The 26,413-nt window shown below is 42.7% G+C and overlaps 1 protein-coding gene and 1 long non-coding RNA gene across 2 annotated transcripts in view; one reads left to right on the forward strand and one right to left on the reverse strand.

Moving 5' to 3' along the window:
- The window catches only part of BCAS3 (BCAS3 microtubule associated cell migration factor), a 457,979-nt gene that overhangs the window by 171,780 nt on the left and 259,786 nt on the right, over positions 1-26,413 (forward strand). Inside the window, 1 exon segment of the mRNA XM_077919460.1 lies at positions 13,878-14,028. Within this exon segment, the coding sequence (XP_077775586.1) occupies positions 13,878-14,028 (151 nt within the window).
- Positions 11,463-20,127, reverse strand: LOC114585310 (uncharacterized). The gene is made up of 2 exons (XR_003703868.2): positions 19,499-20,127; positions 11,463-13,258 (listed from the first exon to the last, which is right to left on the reverse strand). It is a non-coding gene; the product is annotated as an uncharacterized LOC114585310 (long non-coding RNA).

The following is a 26,413-nucleotide window of genomic DNA, read 5'->3' on the forward strand; positions in this document are numbered from 1 at the left end:
ACATATGTTCTAAAATGTATTTTAGAACATTCAGAAAATGCGAAAAGCTAAGTTGTAATTGCTACATTAGTCCAGGATGTGCAAATTAGAGGTCAGTTGGTATTAGAATTTGCACAAAACCCTCAAGCTTCCCTGCTTAAAACTCATTCAAGCTTGTCCTTTGTTGCTCATAAAGCAAAACTCCCTAGTAAGTACAACACTGGTAAAATAAGTAGTTGTGAACAATTGTATTGGTTTTCTTTCCCCCTTTTCCCTCAATTATCTTGTATTGTCACCTGAGGGTTTGAATGTTACCCCTCCCAGCTTAGAAGATTTTCTGTGGTGCTCATGCCACATGGAAAGGTCCTCTCTTGCTAACCTCAGGATGGCGGCTTTTATCGAGGATCTTAATTGTTCAGTCACTTCCTCCTGGGTAGGATCAGTTGTTTTTAAACAATTTAACACTGTGTCTCAATCTAGAATTGTGCACACTTCAAAGCGGGGAGTGCTGCAGGCTCAGAGAGCAGGGTTTCTTTTGCAGGAGTTCAGAATGTGCCGTTGGACCCAGAATCCAGCATTTGGGAATTTGAGCTTTTCTGTTTAAAACTGCTTATGAATGTGGAAGATATGCTTTGAGAGTGTATGGGCAATGCCTGCCCATCACCTTGTAAATGGAATTCAGTTTTCCTATTGCTCCTCCACATCAATAGCAAGACCAGAATGAAGTGTGTGTGTATAACTCACATAATTTTCGCTGTATGCTTTAACCTTTGATTATATAGCCATCTGAGGTTTATGAATGGTTTTGATCAGCAAAAGATATTAATAAAATTGAAAGAAATCCAGGAACATTTACCCAGCAATTTAGTTTTGCAAACAGGGGTACCATTTCAAATTTTACTGGAGGGTGGGGATTAGTGCTTCAATACCCCTCCTCCAAGATTAAAGTGAGTCAGGTTAGATTCCCTGATCAAAAGTGTCCGGACAGTTACGGCGCTGTTTTTAATAAAAGAAGACACTGCAAGATCCGGTCTTTTATTTTTATTTTTTTAAAAAGATATTTTGTGGATTTTGCACATTGCGTGTTGTTCAGCCATAATGTTACTGCTTCTTAAATGAATATTTCCCCCCTGCATGTTATTTTTTAAAAAAACAGTTGGTAGTTAAAAATGACAAATATGAAAAAAAGAAGAGGAAGAGGGTATCTAAAAATTATAAAGCTGATGCATCAGAAATAAAGCAATACCCTGAGAACAGGCAATCCTTCACTTGCTATGATGAAACAGCCCAGGCAGGGTATCCCAGGGAATCGACTCCTGTAGAAGAACAGAGAAAGCCCATCTTCATGTCTGAAGTGTTTTCATTCTTGTAAAAGAAAGGATCAAGATTAGAAATGTGGAAGCTCTAAATAGGATCCTGTACATTGCTTGAGAGGTTAGTGCCATAATATCATAATAATTCAGAAGTTCATTTTCATGAGAGGCAGAGAGAGGCAGAGGCAGGCATGACTGGATCTGTTTTGTTAGGTCTGAGAAACCGAACAGGCTGCAGTATGAAATGCACTTTCTGTGGAGTACCGTATTTTTCGCTCTATAAGACGCACCAGACCACAAGACGCACCTAATTTTTGGAGGAGGAAAACAAGAAAAAAAATATTCTGAATCTCAGAAGCCAGAACAGCAAGAGGGATCGCTGCGCAGTGAAAACAGCAATCCCTCTTGCTTTTCTGGCTTCTGGGATAGCTGCGCAGCCTGGATTCGCTTCATAAGACGCACACACATTTCCCCTTACTTTTTAGGAGGGAAAAGTGAGTCTTATAGAGCAAAAAATACGGTAAGTCCCACTGCTCAGGATTTACTTCTGAGTCAGTGTTTAGGATTGGGTCCTTGCAGCTCGAGAAAGGCGAATCTTTCAGTTTTTGTTTCTCTCAGTTTCTCATGTTTCCAACCTTCAGTTCCCCACATTTCCACACCAGTGGCCATGTTTTGTTTCTTGTATTGATTCAGAAGGCGTGAAGTAGGGAGGTTTGCCTTTAAATGCATATTTAGTGCATATTTACTCAGAAGCAAGTCCCACTGTGTTTACCAGGGCACACTCCTAGAAATGTGTGTTTAGCATTGCAACTGTAGTTGCTGCGCGGGGCTTAGAATTTACTATAAGTGCTGGTTAAATTAGAAATAGCCGGAAAACAATTCTACTAAAATAGCTACTAAAGCAGTCATCCTACTCAAAAGCGTCAAAGCTAACCAAACGAACAAGCTTGGTAATTCAGCACAACAGAAAAGGGTTAAAGAAAGAGCCTTAAAAGCAATTGGATACAATTAATTTTTGGAATAAATCTGAGGGTTATTAAAAAAACAACAACCCCTGAGAGTGAATATCTTTTCATCTCTCTAAGCTGTGTTGAACTTTGCAAGTAATGATGGCATATTTTGGAATAAAGGTCTATGAATAGAATCAGATTATGATTCAGAAGTGGTTACTATGGCTTTGTAAACTGTACTCTCATGTTTAAAATAAGAAAGTTTTTTAATAAACAGCAACAACCTTGAACAGGGTCTGAACACATATGTCAATTTCAGTTTCTCCTGGTTTCTCATTATTCCCACCCTAAATGCAGTTCTTCACATTTTCACAGCAATTTGCATTTTTTTAAAACTTCGAATGAACATTTGTCTGCCTTTGAATGCGTATTTCTCCTAATATATACCTTTTAATGAAGTTTTAACATTTTTTTGCGAGCCATTTCCCCTAATATCACTTAAGTATTATTTTCACAAATGCTTGCATTTTTCCACACAGTGTTTGGTTGGAGACTTGGATCACAAAATTTGGAAAAGTGTAAATTTTGAAGGATAATGCTGTTTCAGTTTACGTATTGGTCCAATAAGTGCGAATTCAGTAGTTGTTTTTTTTTAAAGGGTCAAATTTCTCCCTCAGCTCTCTATCTTCAGCTCACATTCTGTAGAGGAAGAGCAGTTTATAGGAATGAAAGATTCCCTGTTTCTCCCTAATTACCTTTCCCTTTTTTCTACTTTTATTTTTCTTCAGACCCTCCCCAAACTTGACTGAGAGAGAGAAAGGTTTGCAATGGCTGTGTTCTGCACACTTACTTAAGAGTAAGCCTCATGGATCTCAGTAGGATTTCCTTTTGAGCAGGCATGCGTAGGACGGTGCTGTTAGGCTGCAACCCTTAAACACAATTGATAGGAAGCAAACCCTGTTGACCTCAGTGGGACACACCTTTTTTATCACTGTATGTGTCCTGTATCCCCTCCCGTTTCACTCAGATCAGTGCCATTGCCCCACCTGCCAGCACCCTTAGGCATATCCAAAGCTGTCTTGCACTGAGTCTCAGTGCAACATCAGTGTTGTCTCTTCTGCCAGGGAGTGATGCTTCTGTGGTCTCAAACTGGAGTCCTTCCCAGCCATACCAGGAGATGCTGGGGCTTGAACATGGAATCCTTTGCACACAAAGCATACACTCTGCCAACTGAGCCACAACACGCCGTGGAAGGATCTGTGCTACCAGTTGCGTGATGTGTTCATTTATCCTGCAACGTTAACCTGTCCTGGGTGGTATCCTGAACCAGGCTGTGTTAGTGAACTGAACACAGCAACGACGAGTCTTGAAGCATCTTAAAGACCAACAAATGTGTGACGTCGTACGCTTCAGCAGATGCGTGAAATGTTATTTGCAGTGGGCGTGTACACTTGGGGGGGTGTTATGTGTGTGTGAGAAGTGTGAGCACTTGGCAAAATGGCAATGAAAACCAAACGCTACAGCTTGTGACAGTTCAGTTAAGGCTTTAATATATGCCAAGAGAAGGACAGCAATTTTACACAGCAGCAACAGTTGATGAGAACACAGATAAATTCACCCCTGCAGTGGGACGAGAAGCCCTGGTCTCTGTTTGTGCCCAAACCAATAGAGACAAACTTCCCGATTCATTCTACTTTAGCTCTTTCTTTGTACACTTGATGAAGTGGACTCTAGTCCAGTGGCAAAGCAAGGTCAGGTGGTACCCGGTGCGGAAAATTTCTAAAATTTCTTGTCACCCCCCACCCACATTGATTAATTTTTTTTTGGCCTGCAAAAATGGTTTGACTTTATTTCATATTTTTTGGGGGGGATAGCCAAGGTTGTTGAGCATTTTTGGGGGAGCCACAGTTGCTGAGCTTTTTGGGGGGAGCCCTACAGCTGAGGGGGAGCCGGCGGGTAGACTGTTTTGACAGCAGGAGCCGCAGGTGGACTGTTTTGACATCGGGAAGCCTCACAGTGTCTCTCACAGACGTTGACTGCCACACAGCATTTTGTCACCCCCCCTCAGAGGTGGCACCCCGGGCGGACCACACCCACCTTGCTCCTCCCCTGCTCTAGTCCATAAACACTTCCGCTGTAATAAATTGTCTTGCCTTTAAAGTTCCACACAACTCTTCTGTTCTGATTCAACAGACAAACATAACTTGCCCCTCTGGAAGTTTTGAGCATGGTGGGATTCGCATTTGGGAGGAAAACATACACACACATGAAGTACTGAAAAATACTTAATGTCACAGAGGATCTCGTTGTACTTCTTATAGAACAGCAATAACAGGAAATTGTAGTTTTAGGCATGTGAGGGAGGGAGGCAACACTAATAAAAAAAAAAGGCTAGCACATGCAAGCACTGCACTCTTAGCACATGTTTTTAAATGTATCTCCACATATCTCACCCAAGGACAAAAGAGAGACACAAAAGGTGTGGATGTGTTTACCAGAAACAGTTGGGAGGTATGACACATTGGCAACCCGGCCTTTCCTTTTAAATTTCTGTGATTTATTGCATCCTTGTCTTGTTGGATGAAGTGCCGCTTGGCTGTTTTATGCACTGTTCTTATTGCATGCCTATAATATGTATATAATATATCCACATGAGGGTTGCAGCTGTTAAGGCAATTAACTGGTTAGACTAATTGATTAACTATATGGATTTGGGCAAGTTTCATTTAAAACAAATAAATATGACCATCCCCTTGGTTTCCAAAGTTCAGAAGTTAGTGTGGGTCCTTGTTGCCAAAACAGCCATCAGTGCACAAGAGGTAGGTACCTGCAGGCTCCCTAAACCCTCTGGAGCAGGTTTTTTGGAGCATTCCAGCTGGGGGTGGGGGCTGCAGGGAGGAGGGAAAATCCTTTCGGCCAACAACATGTGTTCTTTTGGCAGATGGACGCCATTGGATTTCACTCATCATATTATTCCCTAAGTAGTTCCTGATCTTGTAGTACTCAGTTCCTTAGTCCAGTCAATGCTTCAAAGGGGATCTCTGAATTTTAGGAACAGTTCAAGAATTTATTTTTTATAATTATTGCTTGGAACTGATTAATGCCCTAGTTTTAATTTACAGTGGTACCTCGGGTTAAGTACTTAATTCGTTCTCGAGATCTGTTCTTAACCTGAAACTGTTCTGAACCTGAAGCACCACTTTAGTTAGTGGGGCCTCCTGCTGCTGCCGTGCCACGGGAGCATGATTTCTGTTCTCATCCTGAAGCAAAGTTCTTAGCCCGAGGTACTATTTCTGGGTTAGCAGAGTCTGTAACCTGAAGCGTATGTAACCCGAGGTACCACTGTATTTGTTTTGTTTTATGCACATATTGGTTGCTTTTCGGCATCCGGCAACAGAAAATGTCTATCTGTCCATCTGTGTATCTATTTATCTATTAGTCAGTCTTATCTATCTGACTATCAGGCTTCTCTCCCTCCCCGTTTTATCCCCACAAAAGGTAGGTTAGGGAATGAGACAGTGACTGGCACAAGATCAACCCCAATGAGCCTCATGCTTGAATGGGGAGTTGAACTTGGGTCTCCCTGATCCTAGTCCAGCACTCAAAACCACTTTGCCACGCTACGTAGAAACACAATTTTAAAATACTAAAAAATCATTGGCTGAGATAAAGGATTGGCTGAGACATGGTTGCTTGGCCAGGCTCTAAAGGCAGAGTGTTACATAAACAGGGCATTGATGCCCCCAAAGGCCCTTTCTCTTATCATTACATAGCTCACCTCTGATAAGGCACCTGCGGAAGGAAGGGCTTCCTCACCCCTTGCGTGGACATTGCTGCTGTCGTAATGTGCAGCCGCCCCATTTGCACACCTAGTCCAGCTCTCTGGAGCTGTTATCTATGTGCAAATTATACTGCGGAAAGGTTCCTTTTTGTTATCTCCTGCAAGAAGAGGAGGGCAATACACAGTGGAAGCTTTTGCTCTCCAGAATGCCAGCTCACAAATAGATAAACCATCACGTAGATGGAGCTGTGTTTTAATTTGAGATGCATCCCTGCAAATTATTCCTTGTAGCAGGTTGCTGGACCTTGACAGATATATGGCATTTGAGTTTGAGCAAACTGGGTCCATTTGCAAAGGGGGATAAAGGGAGGAGGAGATGGGCAGAAGCATATTTTTAGAATGTTCCTATTTGTAGTTGCTCAGAGTCCTTTTTCTTTTTCTGTTTGTATTCGGGGGCCAGGCGGTGAAATAGATAGATAATATATGTGTTTGATCCATCGAGCATATCCAAGATCATCATTTGATGTATACTGTCCAAAATATAATTATCTCGATCATTCCTCGCTCATTTAAACCATTCACTGCATGCACAGAAACATAACAATTAAAGTGTATGTTTCACGGACAAGGCATGTTAGATTTGCAGTTGGATCTTTGAAATTCAGTCTTTTTTATTGTAATGTGTTTTATTTAATGCCTTCAGGAAACCATTCCAGGTATCTGTATCTTGCCTTCTTTTAGATACAGCAACTTGATAAATAGTGGAATTAACCCTTCATTTCAAAGTGTAGCAGACCTTCTCTTGACAAAATGTGACTAATTAAACCACAACATGCAGACGTATTCTTTATGAACCAAGAATGAAAAAGGAGCTAATTAAAAATCTGTTCTATGGTTTCAGGATAGTATAGTAGGGGAATGAATATAATAGCTTCAGTGCTATTCTAAAATATACACACACAAACCTTTAAAAAAAAAAGTTCTGTGTATGTTTTTATTGTATTGTAATTCGCTTCAGGATGCCTCATGGGAAGTAATTCATAAATAAAGCTAATAATAATAATATTTTTTTTTAGTTTCTTTCCTTTTTCAAACAATGCATGAAATTAAATAAGCATCGGTTCAAACTCCTTTTGTCATTCACCGGATTAGAAATTCACAACAGCCCAGAAGAATGCTGTTTCATTTTGTCCCCCCCAAACTCTTTTTTAAATTCATTCTCAGACCTCTCATAGCAAAACTCTTCCCAGTTTGTCATGAGCTGCAATTCAGGAATCCTGGGGCGTTAAATAGGAAAACCAACATTAAAAGTGGGGGCAGGGGGAGGCAATCCAAGGTAATGGTTATGTGCCGTATTAAATGACCGAAAAAGAGAGAGGGGGTAAAGGAAGCCTTGAGTGTCTTTAGGAAGATGAGGCCTTCACTAAGAACCCCCCTCCTTTGCCTTCCTTTTCCTATCTTCAATCCATCTGAAGCACCATTATAGCTTCTCAGACAGCTTCCTGTGAGGAACCCTTTTCTCCCGCCTTGTTATTCTTCCTTGGAAAAAGGGGGGGGGGGCAGTTGCACTTCAGCTCTGAGTTTTGGACGCTTCTGCCGTGGGACTTGGATAATATCTCTCCAAAGCGCAAGCTGCTGTTTAGGAACCTAATTCAAACATAGCTCCCTTTTAAGTATCCCCCCTCCCTCCCTCCCTCCCTCCCTCTTCTCCTTTCCTTCTCCTCAAGAGAAAAGCCACCATTTCACAGTATTGGCCGGACGCAGAAAAACAAGTTAATGATCTAAACCTTTTAATTCAGGGAAGCTTTTCTATGTTTGAGTGCTTTTCAGGCTCTTGTAAACAGGCGAGGCCCCTGCTTTCTTCTGCTTTCCCTTGCACCCCCCCCCCCCAAATCTGGCCATGAAATGTGGCGTTTATTCTGTGTCATCCCCCCCCCCCCCCGAAAAAAAAAAAGAATGAGAGGGTGAAAGATTATTGACTGAAGAGTGATGCACAATTGAGGAAAATGATGTCAAAGTTAGGCATACAACTTACTTTTCCTAGGATGCCTTCCGGATTAGATTTTCTTTAAACCTATTGTACGGTGGCTAATGATTTAGGTGCTCAGTACACTATTAGTCGTAGTAGTAGTAGCCTTAGAAGTGAGAGACAACTGTAGTTTAGTTGATAGTCTGTTTTCAAAAGCAATGTTCTTCTTAAGAAGAGCACTCGGACTTCATAATACAAAATCATAGTGTTGGAGGACTTAAGGTTGCAATATGAGGTTACACTGATTTGGGAGTGAGTCTCATTGGGACTTGCTTCTGAGTCAGCATGCATAGGATTGGGCAGTAAAATCGCATAAAGTTACTCCTATCTTTCCACCAATGCTAGTTGAATTCTGGTTTTTTATTTCTTTTGGCAAAGAACTTGAACCTCCCTCCAATACAGTATAGATTATGGGTTTGATCAAGCCAAAATTAATTTATTAAGCGCCATTGGTTTCCATTCAAGATTCCATTTAAGCATCTTTTAATCCTCCCATTGAAATCAGCAGGATATATTAATTAGGGATGGAGGATAATTTGATCTCGTCTAATTTTAATGAGGAATTACCTAATTTTCACTTTCTGAAGCAATATGTGAACTGAAACACAGCTGTCCTTCAACATTTGCACTTCTCTGAATTTTACGATGCAGTTCTCCTGTGAATGGCATGTATAAAAATGCATATGTTGGTGAAAGTTTCATACAAACATGCATTACGTCTGGAGAAATTGCTTTCAAAAATGTGTATATTGGTCAGGACTGCGTGCAAAAATTTGTTCACTAGCAGAAGTTTGCATGAAAACGCTGACAAATTTTCAAGAGGGTTTAAAAATAATCACAAATGGTGCAGAAATGGGGAGAACTGAATTTAAGATTGGACAAATGAGAAACTAATGGCTGTAAGTTGCTTGGGGCTGCCTTGGGCAAGATATAGTGAAGCGCCCTAAGATCTATAAGGCGGTATACAAATTTATAAAAAATAATAATAACAACAAATTTAATAAATTAATAAGAGAAACAGAATCTGACAGATTAATCCATCCTTGGGTTCAAAGTGCTTAATTTTGGCTGGATCCAGTTGTATTTAATTTGTTTGCTTTAGCCTGAGCCCACAATATATGCTCACGTTATTAGATGGTCTCTACTTCTAATGTAATGTTAGAGGGTGGTGGTCAGGGCAAAATTTTTGCACAGGTTTAGGAACACAGTCAAACTGCAAACAATATAACCTTATCACTAGAGACCAATACGTTGGTGTGTTATGCAGGAGACAACCAATGTTACCTCTAATATCTGCATATGGGGAGCATTGTGGTAAGTCCTCAACTGAGTGACAGATGCATATTCAAAATTTGCCGACATGCAAAAGCAAATCCTCAGGGCAGCCCCCAAAGGAACATCTGCTTTGAGGCACATTGCTGCAAAGTTTCCCTTTTACTTCTTTCTGTATGTGGAGATTGGGAGTAGCAGCTAATAATTCTGTACACTATGTGCAGTGCAGTGCAGCACATCAGTCCCAAAGGAAGCAGCATTTCGGGGATCACAACATTCTAAGAAGGAAGACCAGTCGATTGAGGCAACCATGTAGGCAACCTTAACTTGCTAAATAATTATCTCTGACCTTCCTCCAGAGTCTGCTAGACATTTATAAATAAGAATGAAATAACATTGTAGAAATAACATTTTTATTATTGGTAGGAGCACCATTATCATTGTCATCAACATCAAAATCATTATACCACAGTGAGACTCTTTAAAAAGATTTAAAAGAAACCACACTTTGCTCCAAAACTGACTGACTGACAGTGCAATGCTATGCATGTTGACTCAGAAGTAGGTCCCATTGAGTTCAATGTGGCTTACAGCCGGGTGATAGATAGATAGATAGATAGATAGATAGGACTACAGCCTAAATTTTCCAAAGAGAAAACATAGAAAAGAGAAAAGGAGAAATGTAAAATGGTGGGAGGAAATGATTATATTAGAACATTCAGTTCTCCTGAAAACAGACTATGCGGACAATTGTGCCCGTCTGTTTAGAATGAACCCAAAAGTAATGGCTGGTAATACTTTTTATTGACACAAATGAGCTTCAAGCGTCTGAATAGGAGGAAGTGAGCGGCCCAGATCTCAGCTGGCAAAGCATTCAGAACGCAAGGCGCAACCCGGGAAAAAGCAGGCAATTGAGACGGAGAAGTGGAAATCCGTGGTTTGAAAAGGAAGAATGAAGCCAAGGAAGGGAGCAATTGAGGAGGACAATAATATGAAATCAAAGAGGAAAGATAAGAAGGAGCAAGAGGGAGCAAATGCACTTAAGTTAATAATAAAATCATGGATAGGATTGTAGAGCGACGAGTCCTTGATGCAAAAGGGTGAATCAGAGGTCGGGCAAGTGCAATGGGGGCACGCTGTGAGATATACAGGGGGCGAGCCAGAGATATGGGTTGGAGAAGGAAATAGGGAAGAAGAAGAAGAAGAGGAGGAGGAGGGTTTTGATGCAACTACATACAGCACATTAAAGAGGGTGGAGACCTTTTGCCGGCTTCGAACCAAGCAGAGGAGGAGGAAAGGCCAAGTCATCAGGAGCTAATCTACAGATTAAACATACACGGAAGAGGTTTTTTTAGTATAATTTTGCATTTCCCTCCCAACAAAAGTACAGTACCTAAGAAGGCCAGGAGTCTCGGATGAGTGCAAAATCGCAACTGACTTCATGTTCTTCTTGGTATCAAAACTGCTCATATCGATTACATTGCCGTCGGTTTAATTGAGAAATGCTTGTTACTGTCCCAGCCCTTTCCTCTCTCTCTCTTTTTTTTAAAAAAAAACCCTTTGCCCTGTATTATGAAAGATTACGGGTCTGTAAAAGAGCAGTTTGTTTGGAGATTTAATTTGAAGTTTTTGTTTCATAACAGCAAATTCTTCTCTCTCTTTTTTTGTTCCAGTTAGATTCACAGGATAGAGTTCCTTACTTATATGCATTGTGATTGCTCAAATCCTTCTTCTTGTTACTGCTTTCAAAAAGAACTTGATTATGGGTGGGTGTTGGGGAAATCTTACTCAATTTTCTACTTTTTTCATTTGATCCTGTTCTTTCCTTTTAATCAATGAATTTGCAATTCAGAAATTCAGTTCAAACATTTGTTTATTAAACCAATGTTAGTCATACTCAAAATATATGTATTGAAATCTATATGCATTCATTTCAGCAGGTCTACTCTGAGTATTACTTAGTTGGATAGGGTCCCCGGGAGCCTTTTAAATTTACATTATTTTAGCACTGTTTTGTTTCCAATGTATGTGGGAAAAACTACAGTTCTACACAAGATCAGTATACAGCTTTATGTTATTACATTTTTGTTTCCAAGTTAAGTAGTAGGGGAGGGTGTAAATAATTATTGCAAACAAGATAAGTGTACACCTTTATTTTCAGGGGGTGGGGTGGAGTTTGCAAAATTCTAAAATAAACAAATCAGCCGTGATTTAGCATTTTGATTTACTCAAGCATCTGGCTGTTAGCCAGATTTACATTTCTCTCAAAGTTTCCACACAATCTCTTGGTGATTCAAATGCATTAAAATTCAGCACATTTATATATGTATATTGAGAGGCAAATTCACGTTCGCTTATTTTTAAAATGAAGATAAATGCAGAAACAGAATGGAATAGAATTATGAGCAAAAAGCCTGCGAAACAGAAACAGGCAGAAGTTGGTACATTTCTTGTTAAGCATGCTGAAATCCTATTTATTTAAATGGGATGATTAATTCAGCACAGCCTGGTGCTCAGTTACTTTTTGCTCTCTCCCCTTGTACCTAATAAACAATTATTGGAAGACTTTTTGTTGTTGGTTACAGCATATGCAGGCACACCGATGCCCCAGGGCCTCACACTTTTGTTTGGACGGACACTGCTAACGCCTAAAGAAAAGGAAAAAAAGCTGCTGTCCTCTATGCCCTTGGCTTTTGGGTGAAAGTAAATGTGCTCTGTGGGTTTTATGTTTCTGAGTTAAACTTTCTTGGAGTTCAGCTCTGAAATGCACACACTGAGCTTGTAGGTCGCAGCCATGCAGAGTCCCTTCTGTTTTTATGGCAATGGCTCTCTATGGCACCCAGAAACACCGAGGCTTATGGATGGCAGTGTCTCCAGTGAACATCCCTGCAACCACTGCTAGGAATAGATCCCAAATTACAGAAAAGATTGCATTAAAAACACCACCACCACCTAATACAGGAACCTTTGGGTTGGAAGAGGCATCTATCTCTCTTTATCTAATTCCCGTACTAAAGAAAGTCTTTCCTACTCCAAACTCTTCAGGTAACAGCTACAGACAGTGTAGTCCCACTCGCTGCAGTGAACTAGGGAGCCTTCAACATCCAAGATCTTTGAGAGTCTTTGGCTTTACTGGCAGAGAATTAAAGGGCCAGAGGTGTAATAAGCCTTAGGTACCACCCTGGGAGACCAGGGTTCAAATCTCCACCTTTCCACCTAGCTCACTGGGTAGTCACTATCTCTGAGCCAAAGTTGGCTCCCTGGGACATTGTGAGGATAATAATGGAGAGGGAGAAGAACCGTGTATTCCTTGGAGGAAAGGGAGGCTCTGCCTATAAATGTAATAATACATAAATAAGGATGTGTGTGCCCCCCCCCCCATTCTCAGAAGGATCCTCACCCTTTCTGAGGCAAAGACAGGGCCTTTTTGTTCATGGTGCCTTATCACTGTAATCAGCCCTTTACCCCTCTGTTGGACTCTCTCCCTGATTTGTTTTTTAGGAAACAGCCAAATACACGGCTCCCCTACCCTTTAGCTTTTAATAGTATTTTCTCTGTATTACTGTAGTGGGTTTGTTAACAGGTCTTATGGCTTAATTGCATCTACAGTTATGTTTCTGTCAGCCACCTCAAGGCTTCCTGCAATTGAAAGGTGGAACATACGTATTTAAAATAAATAAAAGACAAATCCGCCATGTTCAGTTTGGCCTGGGCAAGTATCTGCACTAGCTGTGTGAGAGGAAAGCTTCTCCTATACATGAATCTCTTGTGCTGGATTGGGGCCAGCATATACACATGTACACCTTGACTTTGCTGGGGAGGACGACACCTTTTTTTAAAAAATGTCACCATATTTTCTTCATGTTGGTGTTAATTCTATTTTTGCTTCCTGGGTGGTACATCCGCCTTAATCCCCGCAAGGAGAGCTGTTGATCTGAAAACATATAGATGCGGAGATTAGCCGGGCAGAGAATAGGGCTGGGGAATAAATTCAGTTCTTGTGCATCTATCTAATACACGCTTCTCAAAACAATACTCAAGCTTAAAGCAGCTACCCTTTGAAATTCGCACTTGCAGCGCAGCTTCCCAGTCGAATAATGGTGTACGAAAATTCATGCTAAGTGGGGGGAACTGCTTGCAAAACTGTTTGCCAAAATCTCATACGGAAATGTGTAGCTTAGGAGAAATTCATTTATTTCATAAAGTTTTATATACCACTTGATTGTTTTTTAAAAATCAACAAACCTCAAAGTGGAAATGTGCACCACAAAATCTGACAAATTTCCGTGTGAGGGCTTTTGGTAAATAAATAAATCACAAACCATTACAGAAATCCAGCACGCTGGATTTAAGATTGGAAAAAATGAGAAATGGAGAGAAACCTACTTTGACCAATTCATCCATCGCTGGGGGGGGGGGGTGTTTACGGTAAACTTAATAATAAAAATGCTGAATCTTGGAAAGGTGGGATTGAAATGTTTAAAATAAATTAATAATGCTGCTTCCCTCACCACCTCCAATTATTTCTCTCTCTCTCTCTTTCTCCTGTTAAGGTAAATTGAATAGTCAAGACACTTACAACAATTTCACCAACAATAACCCTGGAAACCCTCGCCTTTCTCCACTTCCCAGCCTGACTGTGGTAGTTCCTCTTGCTCAAATCAAGCAGCCCATGACTTTAGGAACCATCACCAAACGTACAGGGTAAGTAAAGTGCTTTAAAAGAGCAATTCCTTAATGCATTAAAAATATTTTTTTTCTTTGCATATAGTATTTTTCTTGTGGGAGGGGAGAGAGTTGTGCTTAGCAGCAACACCTCTGTTCTGTATTTAAAGGTTGCAGTCCTGTGCACAGTTTCTTGCAAGTAAGTCCCCTTGATCACAGTAGGACTTGATTCTGAGTAAATGTGCATAGGATTGCCCTGCACATTCACTCTGGTTTGTGCCGCATGTAGAATAAGGGAGCAACTCCAGGGCATCTCAAACCGGGTCTGTAAATATTTGTCCAAAATTTCCAAACTCGTTTCTTTTTTCTCATTTTGTACTTCGATGGCTCATTTTCTCCAAATCATCTGAGGGATTTGCTTTCTGCTTGACATCAGAGGTAATTAGTAACTTAAACAGAGGATTTCCCAGCCCCTGCTAAGCTATCAACAGCGCTGTTTTGATTTTGTCTTTTTTTAAAAAAAAATATTATTCACATCTTACTCTATTTCATTTCAGTTTATTTTTATTATTTTCACCCCCTGGCCTCCCGGTTCATAACGTGATATATGTTATAGTTTAAAAAGAAGTTTGGGAGACGTTCAGAGTAAAGTTCCTGCAATTGCTGTACTTCAATCCAGGCTCAAAGTCAGTGTACTCAGCCAAACACAGTGAAAGCGAGGAGAAATATTGTGCTTTTATAGAGCTTACCTTAGGAAGAAAGAGAGAGGGAGGGAGGGAGGGAGGAAGAGGGAGAACCAAGCAGGGAACATACACATGTGTTTTGATGGCAGAACAAAATACTGCCAAACATTTGCCCTCCTTAAGAGTTTGCGTCTCTCTCCACCCACAGAGAAGCAGGCGTATTTGTTTTATCAATCTACTCTGGCCTTCCTCACCTTGGTGCTCTCCAAATGGGTTTGAACTGATGGGAGTTGTAGTCCAAACCCATCTGGAGGGCACCAGATTGGGGAAGGTTTTAACTGATCTGATACATTTTCAAGCACTCTTCCATCTTAAACTTTTCAAGCTCAATGAATAGTGTTCTTGGGTGATGTCCAAGGTTAGTCCTACACAGAGGAGACTCATTGAGCCATATCAAGCTAAATCCTACTCAGGGTAGACTCATTGAAATTAATGGAGCTATGTTAGTCATTTCCATTCATTTCGGTGGGCAGCATCCAACTAAGTTTTACTGAAGGGGAGTCCCATTGAAATTGATGGACCTAAGTTAGTGCTGTGCTAATAGAATGGACTGGCTCACTGTACATCAAATGTGAGGGTGACACATTAAAAAAAATAATCCCAAAAATCTGCAGGAACACTAGAAAAGCTGGGGATCAGTTGGGCATAGTAGTTTTGTCCTTCATGTAATAGGGTGTTTGTTTGTTTTTTTTAAATTATTACATAGGATGGAAAGCAATAAAAAATGTCACCCTGCACTTATAGAAGTGGTACACTAGACCAGTGTTTCCCAACCTTGGGCCTCCAGCTGTTTTTGAACTACAATTCCCATCATCCCTGACCACTGGTCTTGCTAGCTAGGGATGATGGGAGTTGTAGTCCAAAAACAGCTGGAGGCCCAAGGTTGGGAAACACTGCAGACAGCCAGTGTGGTATAGTGGTTAGAGTTTTGGACAAGGACCTAGTACACCACCTTGAGCTCCTTGGAGGAAGGTGGGATAGAAATGTAACAAACAAAAAAACAAAAGCATTTCACTCTACCACTTATTTATAAAAACATTTGTATACTGCTATTCATTTAAAAAAAATCAAAGTGGTTTACAGCCTATACTCAAACACACATAAAAACCACATAAAATTTTAAAGTCAGAGATCATCAACTGTTACAGAAAGTTGTTTTCTTCTTAATTTCCTGCATAAGCTTAGTAGCATAGAAAAGTTTTCAGCAGACATTTAAAGGTTAAAACAGAAAGTGCCTGCTGAATCTCTGTTGGTAGAATATTTCACAGGACTGGTCCACTGACATTAAAAGCTCATTTTTGTGTCACTGTCAGATGGGCCTCTCCAACTTGGGGTGTGACCAGCTGCTCGCCTGGTGATGGGGCTGGGATACAAGGGTTCAAGCAGTCCCTAAGGTACCTTGAACCGAACTCACTAAAGGCATTGTAAATTAATACAAGGAACTTGAACCTGGTTTGCTAGCAGATGAGCAGCCAGTGAAGATGTTTTAATAATGGTGCCACACCTTGCCAGCCATGTGCCCCTATCAACAATTTGGTGGCTGTGTTCTGCACCAGTTGGAACTTCCAAAGCAGGCCCAAGGGCAGCCCTGCATAGAGCATGTTGCAGGAATTCAGGCTTGGGGTTACTAATGCATTGACTTCAGTGGTCAGGCTATCCCATTCCAGGAACAAACATAGCTGGTGAACCAGACAGACCTGGTAAAAGGGACTCCTAGCCACAGGGGACACTTGGGCTCCTAGAGACAGACATGTCTCGCCAAAGTGGTACATGCTCTGGTCATCTCCCGCTTGGACTACTGCAGTGCGCTCTGCATGGGGCTACCTTTGAAGATGAGACAGAAACTACAACTAATCTAGAATGCAGCTGCCGGACTGATGACTGGGAGTGGCCACCAGGACCATATAACACCGGTCCTAAAGGATTAGCTCCCAGTATGTTTCCAAGCACAATTCAGAGTGTTGGTGCTGACCTTTAAAGCCCTAAACGGCCTTGGCCCTGTCTAACTGAAGGAGCGTCTCCACCCCCAGCATTCAGCCTTCTAGTGGTTCCCTCACTGCGAGAAGTGAAGTTACAGGGACCCAGGAAGAGGGCCTTCTCGGCAGTGGCGCCCCATGGAATGCACACCCCGTCCCTGTCAGATGTCAAGGAAATAAACAACTATCCGACATTTAGAAGACACCTGAAGGCAGCCTGCTATAGGGAAGTTTTTAATGTTCAAGGTTTTGCTGTGGGTTTATAATTTGTTGGAAGCCGCCCAGAGTGGCTGAGGCAACCCAGTCAGGTGGGTGAGGTAACAACAGCAACAACTTTCAAGCTGTACACCTTTTCCTTCAGAAGGAGTGCAACCCCATCCAGAATGGGCAACTTGCCTCTTTCAGGGTTGCACTGCTGAATGTGTACACCAAGCCAGTGTAAGAAATCCAGAAAAAATGTGAAGTGGCTGAGTTAAGCCAGAGGATACCCAGTAATCATTTTCTTACTCCAGTGCACGTCTTCTGTCCTGCTGGAGCAAGGAAAACCCATGTAGTGCCATTCAGTGGTTGTTGGACTCCAACTCCCATCAGCCCAAACCAGCACAGTCAGTGGTCATGGATGATGGGAGTTGCAGTCCAACAGGATCTGGAGACTACCTTGTTGGTTACCCCCATTTTAGATAACCCATTTCCTTTAACCCGTGCATGGATACGGATCCTTGGGTAGGGTTCTAGAGAGGATTTTGTCCATTACTCTGCCATTCCTTCTCTTTAGTAGCTTCTCCAAGGGGAGAAAAGCAAGGTGGGGATGGGGGGGGGCGTCTTTCCTCTCTGCATGTCTCACAATGTCTGGTGTTTGCTCATGATGCTGCGGGGCTGAAATGCCCTCTGTTTCTCCAGGCTGCAACTCTTACATTTGATCATGGTTGATTTAGCCCTCTTGCCGTTTGAGATAGGCTAGTTAAATACTGAGCGGCTTACTCCATAATCTTTTGAAGATCTTTCAGCATTTCCAATGCTTGAATTGCTATCCTTCAACATCCCTGAGACTAAAAGAAACATCCGGGATGGTTTTTGAGCCTCCTCTTATCCTCTGATGGTACATCAAAGCAGGCGCTGATCCAGCAGGTCCTCTGTGAGCACGGAGACTCTGATACACACAAAAACGTCCCTTTGCCTATAAAAGGGAGCCCCTGTGAATGTGGAGCTTTGGGTATATGTCTTGGCTGTGACTCCTGGAGGACCTGCTCCTTGCCTTGCAGGCCTTTTTCTACCTGGCCTGGAAAGGCAGGGCCCTGATATTGCTCTACTGAAAAATTCAGCTGGGGTGTTGTTTGGGGCAGGGGTTGTTGCTCTTGGTTTTTTCATTTTAGATCTTGTGATTTATGTGGAAATGGTTCAGTTTGGTTGTGTATTTTTTTAATGTTTGTGGCTACTTTTGTTGTACTTATGTATTTGTTTCATGTTGTAAGCCGCCTCGAGCATGGTTTGAACTGTGGAAAGGCAGCATACAAATAAAATTTTGTATCCATGTATGTATCAGAGCCCTGCAGGGTTTTTTTTTTGCCTTGTGTCCAAAGTGAGTGAAGGCTGCATATTCATTTTGATGGAGGGATAGAGCACATACAGTTCAGAAGAGTGGAGAGGCTGTAACTCGGTGCTGGCACCCCCATGGAGGGCTGGGGAGACCCCTTTTTTGAAATCCTGGGGAGCTGCTTTCATACAGTACAGTGGTACCTCTGGTTGCGAACGGGATCCGTTCTGGAGGCCCATTCGCAACATGAGAAGCCCGCAACCTGAAGCGCCATATCTGCGCAGGTGTGCGGCGTGATTTGGCGCTTCTGCGCAAAGCACGATTTAGTGCTACTGCGCCTGTGCGAGCAGCGAAACCCAGAAGTAATCCTTTCCAGTACTTCTGGGTCACTGCGGGATGCAACCTGAAAAAACGTAACATGAAGCAAACGTAACATGAGGTATGACTCTATAGGCAATACTGAGCTAGATGGGTTTGACTTCTTCATGTACCCCCATGAGAGGTCTGGAAGGGGGCAACACAGAAGCATGGCTTTTCAGTGGTGGCCCCCACCTTGTGGAATGCTGTCCCCAAGGAGGCACTCCTGGCACCAACTATCTTTTCTCTCTCTTTTTGGCCTGGGATTTTGGCCCTTAATTGGAAGTTGTAGCGTTGTGGTCTATTTTATTGGAGTGGGTTCAGTAAGTCCTGGTCTGTTTTGTCTGTGGTTTTAGATTAGGAAAAAAATATGGATGCTCTTAATTGGTTTTAATGTAAATCGCTTTGTGTCACTCTGTGGCAGCTTCCTGTGTAATAGAGTAGAAGGAACTCTAAGGGCCTCTGTGGACTCCAGAAGGCAAGGGCATAGTGTGAAAGCAGCACACAGACTGTTGGACAGGGGACCCAGGTTCACATCTTTTAGTCCAGGAAGCTCACTAAATGGCCCTGGGAATATCACTGCCTCCCAGTTCAGCACCTTTCCAGGGCTGTTATATGAGTAAATAAGTACAGCATACTGAAATTATGTTTATAAATTAGAAGAAAGGGATTGCCCCAGTCCCAGGAGGGCCTTACACAGATCTACATCAACTGCTCAATGGAAGGGAATCCGCTTTGAATGTGGAAGGCATCAAGTTCATTTCCTGGTAGGGCTGGGGATGTCTCCTGCCTAAAACCCTGGAGAGCTGCTGCCTGTCAGTGTAGACCGTATTGAGCTGGATGCACCCAAGGGTCTGACTCAGAATACAGCAGCTGCATATGGTTGTTACTTAACTCACCTTGTGCTTCTGTCTGTGTGTTTAGGGAGGACCATAGCTCAGTGGTAGAGTGTCTGCTTCGCATGCAGAAGGTTCCAGGTTCAATCCCCAATGGCATCTTCAGGCAGGGCTGAGATTATCCTCTGTCTGTAATTCTGCAGAGCCACTGCCAGTCAGTGTAGAGCTGGGTAAGGCAACTCAGTATAAGGCAACTTCCTGTGCTCCTGTGTCCCGTTGAAATCAATAGGACTGAAAATTGCTTATGCTTGGCTAGAACACGTGCTATAGATAGATTAGTTAGGTAGATATAGATATATTTAACATTTACAAACAATTATGAAACTCTCCCCCTCCCAAAAAAGAAGAAGAAAAAGTTGGCTCACCGTCCCCTCCTGGCAAGACAGCAGGAAACTGAAACCGAAGAACAGCCACAGACAGAAATAATTTAAAGCCCATTCAGATTCCAAACCAATTCCATTTCTTGTGCATCCAAAATTTAGTGGGGACACACACACACACACACACACACACACACACACACACACTGTTGGAAAGAAATAGGGGTGCTCTGCAGTTGCTTACGCGAGGCTGGAGGTTTGCAGAGATGTTCCTAGTGGATTGGGCCCACCATCTGAATGCAAGGGTTGGGGGGGGGGAAGCCCCTTTTGTGGAGAATGAAGAGAATGAAGCGGAACGCCGATGTTCCCTGAAGCTTGGCAAGGCCTAAAATGGCCAAATTGAGACAGCAGCCTTAACTTAAACCTCCAGGGGGCAAAGCATGTGTTTAACATATTTAACATCTGCCCTCCTATTTCTCGGAGCACGGAGCGACGCGAGGCTGTAATAGGAAGACAGGGCAGGGACCATCTGCCTGGCTCTGAGAAGTGTAGGGCGAGTGTATTACCACAAATGGCAGGAGACAGATGTATTTACACCTACGTGGGCAACACCTTTAAGCGCCGCTCCGAGGGAACAAGGCCCTCCCCCTTTCTCTCCCTCTCTCTCGTTCTGGCAGCAGCTGCCTAACCTTGGCGATTGTGCTTTAGTGAGGAGGAGAAGTGCCTGGAACCCACCGGATTTTGCAACTGTCTCCTGTGCAAAGAGGGAAGGGGAGGAATATTGGCATTTTCCTCTCCCTTCAATTCGTCTTCAAAGTCTCAGATCTGTCACTAGGCTACCCAGGCAGTGCTAGATTTTAAAAAAGCGATTCTGGGCCAATACCAGATAATTCTGGAATGGCAATCATTTTTACCCAAGGTTATTTGATATATTACACACGCACACACACACATGCCAACATCCTCCTATTTTTTAAATAGTTCGCAATGATTTTCTTCCCTATACCCTTATAGATCAGGTAGTACGGTGGCTCAGTGTCCCATTTTACAGAGGACTCTTAACCATCTTAAGGGTGGCATGGGCTGTACAGTGGTACCTCTGGTTGTGAACGGGATCCGTTCTGGAGCTCCATTCGCAACCTGAGCAGAAAGCAACCTGCGCGTGCGCAGGTCACGATTTGCCGCTTCTGCGCATGTCCATGACGTCATTTTGAGCATCTGCGCATGCGCGAGCGGCGAAACCTGGAAGTAACCCTTTCCAGTACTTCCGAGTCGCCGCGGGACGCAACCTGAAAATGCTCAACCTGAAGCAAACGCAACACGAGGTATGACTGTATAGTTTAAGTCCATTTTAAAGATAAGGACATTGTAACTGCGCCTTCCCTTCTGTGGTGAGAGGAGCTGCGTAATCTCTTTAAATTTCAATCATTCTTTCTAAACGGACATCTAGAGATAGGAATTAGCATGTGCAATTTTTATGTAAATCTATGCCCTCTTTTGTTTTTTTGGCAATGCATACAGTAAGTGGCCTCTCCATCAACAAAGTAGCTTGTTTTGGGGAGGAGGGCGTTATAGTCAGCCACCTTCTGCTCAGGGTAGACCCATTGAAATTCAGTGACCTATATTAGCTCTGTCCATTGATTGCAGTGGATCTAGTCTTGAGTATGAATCATGTTGGATACAGTTCTGTGTGCATGATTCCCTCTGCCTGCATGTGGAGGGGTCAGCCAGGGACTCAGTCAATCTGAGTCATTGTGTGTGCATCACAATACTCCACGATAGACCTCCACATTAGGGGACATAGGAGACCCAGGCCTTCCATATCACTTTTCAATGCCTTCTCTCACTTCCATACGGCCCTCAAGACCTTTAGGGCAGCTCTCAGCAACATTTGACACCTCCCCAGCCCTCACACTGCCTTCCCAAAGCCAGGTATGTGAGGTGCTAGGCTTTGGGGCTTGAGGCTCTGGCAGAATCCTAGAGTCCTCCCATCTCCCTCCCAAAGCCTACTTCGCACTTTCCCAGCTTTGGGAAGGGGGTGGGAGGGCTCTAGGACTCTGCCGGAGCTCCATGCTTCCTTCCCCAAGCCCTGCACCTTGCTTAACCAACTTTGGGAAAGCAGTGTCAGGTCGGGGAGGGGGGGCTCAAATTTTGGTCTTGCTTTCCCCCACCACGCGACAAAACAGAGTGTGGCCAGTGGCTTCTGTGCCAAGGCACTATTGCTGCTTTCTTGGTATGAAAAGTTGAGCCGCCCTAATTTAGGTAATACTATTAAATAGTGGGCTTTTAAAAAACAACAACAATGGCCCACTTACCATCCTTTGAAAGCCCCTTCTATTTATAAAAGTGGTCTGCCTGCCAGATGACGATGGGAGATGAGGTGGTCAAGAAACAACCCAAGTGTGATGCCCCTCCAGAGCTCAGAACTTTTGGATCCCAGCCCTGGGAAGTGAATAGATGCACAGCTTTACAGATCTAACCTTTGCCCAGTTTAGCAAAAGTTTAGCTAGCAAGAAACTCCCTTCAGCATGGCGGAGCTCAGTCAGTTGCGTTTGTTTTTGCAGTTCGGGAAGAAGAATGTAGATAACACATTTTTTTGATGTGGGATCTGGCTGAGATGTTATCATCTTTTAACGTTTCCCATCTCGTGTACGATTTGTTCATAAAATCACTGATATCCGTTTGATCTCTTTTGAACTCTGGAGACTTTAATCCTTTCCAGGACCTATTAGTGGTTCAGACTTCTTTTTTCCCTCTCTCCTCGCCCCCCTTTTCTTTTTGGTAAGAGGAGCAATACCAGCTGAATAGGAAATAACAAAAGAAAACCAAAACCAAACTCTTAAAGGACGACAAAAATCTGAATTAAATCCCTAGATTTCAAACACACAAAACAAAACCAGAAGGCAACACATTTATGGAAATTAAATTCGCAAGTCATAATGTTTTGGAAGAGTGGGTTAGATCTGCGGGTTCAGATTTGTACCATAGTTTATTCCTGGGGCTCTGGTTGGGTAGTGGTACGATATCAAATTTAGAAATACCCAATTCACTTTCCTTAACCCCCAGAATGTAAAACAGTGAACTGAGGGGTGGATACGAAAAAATAGTTGGGAAACATAATCACTTGACAAAATGCTTTCCAGCAACCCCATATTCTTGATGTGATTCTGAGGAATGGAGCCTTGTGTTGCCTCTTCCAAGGAGAAAATTACTAAGGAGGGGACAATAGCTTCATGGCAGCTGCATGTTCTTAGTCAAAGAACAGACTCTCTTGGGATGTGGTGGACTCTCCTTCAGTGAAGGTTGGCTGGCCACTTGTCTCTACCTGTGATTCCTGCATTGCAGGGGATGGAGATAACCCTCCCAGCTCTACAATTCTGTGATTCTGTGATACGTTGTAGAGAGATGATTTTAAAAGCAAATATACCCAGTTCCATAGGGTTAAATAACAAACCACAGCTGTTGTTGATATTGATTATGATGGTGGTGGTGGCGATGTTGGTAATATAGATATATACCACCCCCCTCCCAAAGCAGCCCAAGGGCATCGAACACACAAACCATAAAACTTAATTTAAAAAATTCAATTTAGATGCAGGCTTGTTGGAAGAGGAAGGTCTTCAGTAGGTTCCAAAAGTCCAGAGATAGTGCCTGTCTAATATTTAATGGGAGGGAACGTGCTGTGCTACCCATAGATTAATCAGCAGCAAATCATAATGGATGCTTCTACCACGTTACGGGTCCTAATTTTCACAGCTTGTAACCCAAACTATGGACAATAGCCGAAGTGAGAGAGAAGGGTTCCAAATAAAATGAAGGCGCTGCTTTTGTTTTTTAATCAATTGATCTAACCTACTGATCAACTAAAGTAGCCTTCCCCAACCTGGTACTCAGCAGAGGTTTTGGACTCCATCAGTCTCAACTAGCATTGCTGACAATCAAAGAAATTTGGAGTCTAAAACACCCAGAGGGCACCAGATTGGGGAAGGCTGAGCTAAAGACTGCTACCATTCTTATTGCTATTATTATTGGTTGTAGTAGCAGTATTCTTTAACCCATATATTTTGTTTTGTTTTATTGTCTCTACAGTTTCAAAAAACGTTTACATAAATCCATTTTTTTAGAAAACCCAAGGGACCCAATCATCTGTTTTGCGCATGCAGTGAACCTAGTAGCTGTTGGACAGGCCCGATGGTTTCTTTGGCTTGACATTGCTGTGTTCTTGTCACCCAACTCAGCCATCTGGTGCTGTCGATTTGAGGATGGTTTCTCTTGTAAATTTTGTACATTGTCCTTTTTTATTAATGCACACAGAGCCATCCTGCGTTGGAAGCTGCTCAGAAAACATGCTCAGATCCTTGTCAGACGGGTGATCCCAGACATCAGTTTTGATAGCGGGACTCTTTCTGGCCATATTCCGGTCAACCTTTTGAAAACATTTGGCTTTCCTTCTCACTTTTCTTCTGCCTCTGAAAGATGAAGTTGGAGAGGGGCGACATAAATCAGCCCATTCCCACACCTTTGCAGATGTCGGGCAAGAAGCTCTTTTTTGAAAGAGAAAAGAATCACAGAGCTCCTGTATCTTGATTTTCCAACAGTGTTGTGCTTCACTCCACATTTAATGGGTTGTCCACGTGTCCTACCTTAAAGAGACAGCCCTTCATTTCAAAGGCTATCCGAGGCAGTCCTGTAATAGAAAGCCTAATCTGTTGATAGGGCTGTCCAGTTGATAAAGAAGTGATGGGCGGGGGCTATCCTTGAAGTTGCCCATCGAAACTTCCTCACTCTGCCTAACGGAAGGGCTGGCCCTGAGAGCAGAATTCTTGAAGGTGCCCCTATCATCAGTTAACACCTGTCCACCATGTCTGTCTTTCTTTCTTTCTTTCTTTCTTTCTTTCTTTCTTTCTTTCTTTCTTTCTTTCTTTCTTTCTTTCTCTCTCTCTCTCTCTCTCTCTCTCTCTCTCTCTCTCTCCATACGCACATACATACACACAAAATAAATATTAAAATACAGAAAAAGAGGGGAAATACTACAAAAGAACCAGTGCAATGTACAAGGCACATCATGACTTCAAGGGATAAAAAGTTCCAGAGACCGTGTTACATATATTAAAGTTGCCAAATGTCCATAACGGCTGTTGTTGTGTTTTTGCAAGTTGTCACCAAATACGGTGAGATGTATTAGTTTTCTATTTAAATTATAGTTATTTCTAAATACAGGCAACCCCTCATTCACACCGGGGTGGCATCCCGGGTCATTGTCTGCTTGCGTGAAATTGCGTGAAAACAGAAACCCATTGAAAAAGCCTGCAAACACCCAGTTCCACCCCTTCCCTGCCCTTTTAGTGATGTTCCAGTGACAACTTTATGATGTGTCCTGGTTACTTGTGGTTTTGGCGCTGTGCGCATGCGTTGCACCTGAATACAAAAACCAATAGGTGATTTGGTAGCAGATTCTTTTTGGTTTACTGCATGAAAATCATAAATGGCAGGTGTCTCAGATCTGGGGATATTGTTCACTACTGTGTGGGTGACAGTGCATTAGAAGCATGTTGTAGGTCTACTCCTGTGTAAATTCTATAATGAACAAAGTGGATTTCAACCCCATGTTCTTGAAAGTTATACCTTGCCCAGGCATCTTTGATGCACATGCATAGGAGTTAGCCTGTTTCAGCCACAAAACCATTTGAGGGGTGGTTGAATTTAGGCCTCCGTGGTACTACTAAGTCACAACCTCTTTCATTTACTGCTTTCCATATTTTGTTTTTCATTTGATCCCTGAGGTTTCGTTGCCTTCAACACTTTGTACAGTGGTACCCTGGGTTACAGACACTTCAGGTTACAGACTCCGCTAACCCAGAAATAGTACCTTGGGTTAAGAACTTTGCTTCAGGATGAAAACAGAAATTGTGCAGTGGCAGCGGGAGGCCCCATTAGCTAAAGTGGTACCTCAGGTTAAGAACAGTTTCAGGTTAAGAGCGGACCTCCAGAACAAATTAAGTTCTTAACCCGAGGTACCACTGTATTTTGTTTTGTTTTATTAAACTCCAGCATTGTTTCTGTTGATATTTAGCCACATTCCTAACCCCTGTCAGGGCCCGCATAAGTGGAGACACAAATATCCCTTTTCCTAGTGGATGAACTGGCCCTGCTGCTGGCACAAGTTTTAGGAACATGTGAAGCTGCCTTATACCAAGTCAAAACCTTGGTCCAAGCAGTTCACTGTTACCTACCCTGAGCGACAGAGACTCTCCAGGATTTCAGACAGGTGACATTCCCAGCCAAACCTGGAGATGCCAGGGATTGAACATAGGATCTTCTACGTGCAAAGCATGTGCTCTACTAAGCCATGTCCCTTCCAGACATCCAGTCTGGTTCTTGCAATTAATCAGTGTTGCAGAGGGGAACCTTTTGCATGTGCACCTTGTGTGCATACCTCTGCAGTGTGTACATGCCCCCATTAAGTTTCTGTTGCCTTTCCATAGATGTTGATGGAAAACTGATGTGCATGCGCACCTTGGATTCTGAGCATGTGAATGTGTGAAGCTCTCCCTTCCCATAGGACCAAGATTGGGAAGCTGTGATCCTCCCGATATTG

The sequence above is a fragment of the Podarcis muralis genome, chromosome 15 (assembly GCF_964188315.1).
Source record: "Podarcis muralis chromosome 15, rPodMur119.hap1.1, whole genome shotgun sequence".
In the NCBI taxonomy this organism is placed as follows: Eukaryota; Metazoa; Chordata; class Lepidosauria; order Squamata; family Lacertidae; genus Podarcis; species Podarcis muralis.